Below are 6,830 nucleotides of genomic sequence, written 5' to 3'. Positions count from 1 at the left end.
GTGTGGGAGTGTTACATTTCTTTTTACTGTAATGTGGAACTGTTACAGTTGTTTGTGGTGTGGGAGTGTAATAGTTGAATTTACTGTAGTGTGGGAATGTTACAGTTAAATTTACTGTCATGTGGGAGTGTTACATTTGATTTCACTGTAGTGTGGGAGTGTTATAGTTGAATTTATTGTAGTGAGGGAGTGTTACAGTTGATTATAGTGTGGGAGTGTTACAGTTGATTTTATTGTAGTGTGGGAATGTTACATTTGATTTCACTGTAGTGTGGGAGTGTTATAGTTGAATTTATTGTAGTGAGGGAGTGTTACAGTTGATTATAGTGTGGGAGTGTTACAGTTGATTTTATTGTAGTGTGGGAGTGTTACATTTCTTTTTACTGTAATGTGGAACTGTTACAGTTGTTTGTGGTGTGGGAGTGTAATAGTTGAATTTACTGTAGTGTGGGAGTGTTATAGTTGAATTTACTGTAGTGTGGGAGGACGGAGGTGGTGCAGTCAGGGTGTGTGCTGTCCCGGAAACACGATCCCGCTCACTCTATTTCTGGATCAACCTGCTGCTACACCCCAGTCTTCCCCATAGAAGGCAGAATTAGATTCTGTGACAGGGGGATAGGATTGAATCTCAAGAAGAATGATGCCACCAACTCACTCTCGAACCCCACCACTCACACAAACACACACACAAACACACACGCACACACTTTATAAAATTTGCATGTACAAAATTCCTATACGCAAACACTAAGGTGTAACATAAACATAAGTGATGTACATATTTTACAAATACCACAGATATTTCATACACGTATATAACATGCATTAGACAGGTATTATGCATATAACGCATACATCTCACATCACACACCTCACACACAAATGCAATATACATATATCACATGCACATACCATGCACATACATGTTGCACACAGGTGTGTGATATAATGTTCAGGCTGATTTAGGAGTCCAGGACATCCTGTGACAGTGTCCGGGTCCTGGCCTCTCAGAGAAACAAGCCACTGGCACTTAGACCTTAAGTTGACCTGGGCCTTACCTGGGCTTCACCTGGGTCTTACTTGGGACAAAAGATGGAAACCAATGAGTTCAAGTGTGATCGTCTTAAAGGAATTGAATGCGCCATCATGGCCCTTTCAGACTGGAGCTTGTGCCCCCCATTGCTGCCATTTTAGGGTCAGGACAGCATCCTATGAGAGGGACAGAGTTCTCTGGGTATCCAGGCGTGGGGGATGGGGAGGGGTGGGGGGGTTTGCCATATCTCAGATTACGGCTCTCTGGCTGTGAAACTGTGAATCATAAATAGGGCCTGATTCATTTAGTTAAATCTTCCAGCGGCCTTGTTGTACTACATCACTGGTATTCCTAGCAGTCACCAGATGCAGCCAAGGAGCGCGGCAGGAGTCTCGGTGAAAACGCGTTTAACAGCTAAACAACTCAGCAGCAGACTTCACTTCGCACCACACACTTTGCGAGGGAAAGGTTCTCTGTTGTTGCTCTGACATGCCTGATTGTCTGATTGATGTCAGTGCTTTTTCACCTGAAGTGTTACCACGGTGACACACAAAACATCCATGGCAACTTATACACACACACACACACAGTCATACACAGATACGTGCACACACACACACACACAGTCATACACAGACACAGATACACACACACACGTCACACACACCCACACACAGTCATACACAGACATGTGCGCACACACACACTCACACGTTCGCTCTAAAACAAGTGTTTTCAACATCTCATCCAATACAATTGCTTCAATTAAATGGTTAAGACCCATTGGGTATAACAACCAGATTCATATGCATCAAAAATGAAAATAAACCCTACTATCCTAGAACATTCCATTACGCGAGTGTCAGTTTGAACCAATCAGTAGTTTTTTTTTAATTCCAATTAAACCCAGAAGTGCACATGGTTTTCAGATCTATTTGGTTTCAACAAACCAGAGATGAACATGGCTACATTCCTTTCAGTCTGACTATATAGAAAGTTTGAAGTTGCATTGTGATCGGAAGCAGACCAGAGTTTGACTCAAATAAAAGAGATGTAATTAGATTGTTTTGTGATGTGTTTTTGATTATGACTACATCTGAGTCTGTTTCATTGAAACCTGTGTGGATCTTGATCCTGCACTGTCACCTACCAACATTGTTATAGAAGCATCACAGAAACATTCTCAAGTGCTGCATGCCTGTCTCCAAACCATGGTACAGTTTTAGTACCCTCTCATAATAAGACATTAGCTGCTATCCTGTAGCAAAATCAGTTGATCTTCTCTATTGCTGTTCGTTCAAAGCAATCCATATTAATGTGCCTATTTTTCATCATCTTTGTTAGCCATGTGTAAAGATGACTCACCGCATCACAGTCAAATCAATAGCTGAAGCATGCACACCTCGGCATATTGATGCTGAGGTCCTCTTTCATTAAAATATGTAATTACTTATCAAGGAGATTTTAAGGACGGGAAGGAAGATTTCAAACTAAAGGTTCAAAAAATGACTACCACAGACTTTAGGAAAAGCATTCAATGAATTCAATGAGCTTTGTGATATCAGAGCTGTATTATTCAAAACAGCAAGAAAATCCTTTAAACCAAGCACAAACGACAGAAGCACCCAATGCTGATTTTCAAATAGTTTTCTAAAACGTTTTGACACTGAAAGTGAAACATTGTGCTTACGTTTTTATATACTTTTGTAAGATTTCCCAGAGAGAATGTGGATTTGTTTCATATTGGAATATTATGTTGTATCAATTTAAGTTGTGTCTTCTTTGAACTTAGCTGAGCGGGGAACTCTTTAAAACAGCAGCAGGCATTTTACTCTGGAAAAAAGGGATATTCTATATGCCCTTTTCAGTACTTAAAACCGTGTTGAACACAGTCAGGAGTGTCATAATATTAATATCCAATTTTACAATGACAAAAGTTGAATGCGTCATGGCTATAAAGTTAAGAAGAGGCAGTCTTGACCATCGGATACACCTGACCCGTCTCCCCTCGCTGTTCGCATGTAAGTGCACTGTGTCAGCCGCTAGGGGGTGTTGAAGCCTCTACTCTCTGCGGCTAACTATCTCTCCCAGCCAACAGCTGCAGAGTTCCTCGTCGGCCGGTCCCGGGAAAGGGGCTGTTGCAGACGAACACAAATGTGCCGCTATCGCCTCCTCCCATTGGCCTCGAAACGCCGTCACAGCTGTAGGTAGGAGGTCCAGAGCAGAGATATCTATAAGGCTGCAGATTGCCCAATAGCCGGCTCAGTGACAGCGCTTCACCGACAGAGAAAAATAAGATTATGGAAAAATATATCCTTTGACGTGACTTCATAAACAAAGGCATGACAGAAACTCACGCAGCCAGCACATAAGCGGACAGCTTTCTGCATGCTTTATTTCAGCGTATTTGTGTGTGAGAGCCAATCTTGTTCGACGCTGCATCTTCGAAACTCAAGGGAACCAACTTTGCTTAGTTTTGCTACTATTTTTCCGCGACCTCTGAACTGGCTACTGGGAACGTGATTTCTCCATTCATTTAAGGATTCTCACAGACATTGTGCGGTGCTCCGACGTGCATTTCCTTTGTGGAACGGAGATATTGTGTATGGGCTTTAGAAATCAAGGTGGTGGCGGCAGCGAACGAAGAAAGTGCTGGAAAACAACAATCAAACAAGTTACTGATAACGAAAACCGTCAGGCTGCGCTTAAAACCGGGACCGTAAATCAGCGAGCTGAAGACCCGAGGTGAACCGAGGGCGGGCCAGGTTAGTGTGTCTCAGTTCTCGGTCTCCAGTTTCCGTTCCTATGCGCGTGCTACTAACGCGCGCAATTGACCCAGAAAAAAAGTTGTCAACAAGAAAACGGAGAGGGTGGGTCCGGATAACAAGTTCATTTACGCGTGTAAGTGCATCAAAGCTGCTATTAATAGAAATTGTCGCAAGGGCTTAACAGCATAAGAACCCATCTCCCGTGTGCACAGGCATATATTTTCATGCACAGTTGATCTTCCGGGGCTCTCGGTGGCAGGTTGCTTGCCTTTCTCTTTGGGCTGAGCGGAACAGATTTCTCGCGTGGACTGACATGGCCACTAACCTCGCCATGAGCGCTGACCTGCCCAACAGTCCCCTCGCCATAGAATACGTCAACGACTTCGACCTCATGAAGTTTGAGGTGAAGAAGGAGCCCTCGGAGGTGGAGCGGTACTGCCACCGCTTACCGACCGGCTCCCTGTCCTCCACGCCGCTCAGTACCCCCTGCTCCTCGGTGCCTTCCTCGCCCAGCCTCTGCTCTCCTAGTCCCGGTGGTCAGACCAACCAGAACCACAGCAACGGCGTCAATGGCAAAAGCAGCCACACCCCCGGCGGAAAGACGCAACTGGAGGACCTCTACTGGATTCCGACCTACCAGCACCACCTCAACCCCGAGGCGCTCAACCTGACGCCAGAAGATGCTGTCGAAGCCCTCATCGGCAACCCGCATCACCATCACCACCAACAACATCCATACGACGGTGTCCGCGGACAGCAGTATGCAGGGGAGGATCTCACAGCCGCGTCCAACGGGCACCACCACTTGGCCCACCACCACCACCACGGCCATCACCTCCGCCTGGAGGACCACTTCACCGACGAGCAGCTGGTCAGCATGACGGTGCGCGAGCTCAACCGGCAGCTGCGCGGCTTCAGCAAGGAGGAGATCGTCCGCCTCAAGCAGAAGCGCAGGACCCTGAAGAACCGGGGCTACGCGCAGTCCTGCAGGTTCAAGCGGGTGCAGCAGCGGCACATGCTGGAGAGCGAGAAGTGCACGCTGCAGAGCCAGGTGGAGCAGCTGAAGCAGGAGGCCGCGCGTCTGACCAAGGAAAGGGACCTATACAAGGAGAAATACGAGAAGCTGGTGAGCCGCAGCTACAACAGCAGAGATTCCCCCAACGGCACCCACGGGAAGGAAGCGGTCCCCGAGGAGTTCTTTATGTGAGAAGATACTTATTTTAAAAACTGATTCTTTCTTCAAACTACCTTTTAAACTCATATTTAGGGTTTGTTTTTTTACCTCTTAGTTTGGCCGCATTGTTCATGGTACAGTTTTTTCTTTGAAAAAGAGACAATATGCGGCTGAACATGTACCAATTATTTAATTTATATTCTTTAAAAACTGTTTCAATCAGTGTCAAAATGGTGCAAGCAAATACCAAAGTGGATTGCCCTTACTTTGGAAGAACGAATGATAGGCAGTATTATATTTTTCAATAAGGACAGCACGTCAGTTTTATTTGGAAGTAAATGTAAATCTTGAATATCTGAGGAAACCACCTTAAAATACCTGTTCAAAATTGAGTCCAAACACGCGCTGTATTTTGACTGAATCGACCCACAGGGAAGGTGAATCTTGCACGAAAACACCTCATGCTTGAAAAGGGATCATAAGCTACGCCTAACTGAAGGAGGATATGAATTACTGTGCGGGCCCATCAGTGCGTGATGAACAGTGGAAATGTTGAGGACAACATGAACACTTAACCAGTTGAAGCGTAATGTAAGAAAGACTTAAAGAACAAAGCTATATTTTGTAATTATTTTGTAATCTTGTAAAGTCTTAATTGCAATGAGTCTTAAAGATGGCATAGCCTAAAAGTGTGCCTATTTCGCATTCACGTGAGAAGTTGAACAGTACTTGTTTTCCGAAAACGACGTAAGACGAGTAATCTTCAGGAATCTTTTGTAACTGCACGTGAAAGCAACGTGCTGTGAAGATGGGACAAACATGGCAAACGCAATCTAGCAATTCTGCACGCAGGATACAGCATATATGTGAACATCAAATGTGTATGGACTTGCTTGCGTACGAGATCACTGGAGAATGACTCGAAGCAGTGATAATATGCAGTTCAAGGGACTGTAACCTTTCATTGGATTCAATACGCTATCGTTTTGGGTGGGTGGGGGTGGGGGGTGAGGGGGTTTGACCTGAGCCATATTTTACAAAAATATTTTCAATAAGATATAAATGCATATAAAATTCAGGTTTTTATTTTTGACGCTTCTCTGCTTGAGTAAAACGAAATGATGAGCTTGATATGCAACAGGCCTGCAAATAAAACTTATTATTATTCACAAGAGAATGTAGAATATGTAGATCACGACTTAAAAAAAGACAAGCCTACTGCACTATAAACAGACTTAAGATTCGTATTGAGCTAATTCGTTTGTCCTTTTTTATTGAACAATATGGACACAGAAAAACTGTTGAACATATAATTAGGCAAACGCAATGACCCGAAGACTGCAATTTCTCCTAAGTGTCTATGCACGAACTTTAGTCATGACCAGACCGATGTATTTTTATGCTTCAAATCCATCAATTTAATCCTATTGAACTAGTATTAAAGTCTTAAAAGAGGTACTCAAAGTGCTTGTTCAAACATTTTTTTTCCTAAAAAGTGATAAAATGTCTTGACTGAAAAGAAACAATGATAGAATATGACTGTGATGAAAACACTGGACAAAATTATGCTTTTGTTGGCTACGTATAGTATTGCGCAGAATTGTTGAGCCACTATTGGTCCGTTAAGGGTAGAATTTAACTGCTAAATCTCCACCAGAATCCCATAAATATACGTTGAAAAAAAATTAAAAGATAAGCACGTGATTGCTTCCTAGGTAATACTGAGGATATCTCAGCACGTGCAGCAAGTAATAGGCTCCCTAAGAGAGAAATTTAATGTTCACGGATGGATTTTATGCGCAAAAGTCATAATCATCTGATCAAATGTACAAAGTTTTGGCACCACATTTAGTCC

The 6,830-nt window shown here is 43.6% G+C and overlaps 1 protein-coding gene across 1 annotated transcript; it reads left to right on the top strand.

The window, feature by feature from the left end:
* Positions 1–3,789: 3,789 nt before the first annotated feature.
* Positions 3,790–5,533, top strand: LOC118771211 (transcription factor MafAa-like). Its single transcript, XM_036519132.1, has one exon. It carries the CDS (start codon positions 4,115–4,117, stop codon positions 5,006–5,008), a length of 894 nt encoding a protein of 297 aa, XP_036375025.1. The 5' UTR covers positions 3,790–4,114; the 3' UTR covers positions 5,009–5,533.
* Positions 5,534–6,830: the final 1,297 nt, after the last annotated feature.

This window comes from Megalops cyprinoides, chromosome 24, assembly GCF_013368585.1.
Source record: "Megalops cyprinoides isolate fMegCyp1 chromosome 24, fMegCyp1.pri, whole genome shotgun sequence".
Classification (NCBI taxonomy): domain Eukaryota; kingdom Metazoa; phylum Chordata; class Actinopteri; order Elopiformes; family Megalopidae; genus Megalops; species Megalops cyprinoides.
The sequence above is the reverse complement of the archived record's forward strand: the minus strand, read 5'-3'. Positions and strand labels throughout refer to the sequence as shown.

What these genes read in the sequence shown, in the direction of transcription:
- LOC118771211 (XM_036519132.1), top strand. Translation starts at nt 4,115, where the DNA reads ATGGCCACTAACCTCGCCATGAGCGCTGACCTGCCCAACAGTCCCCTC.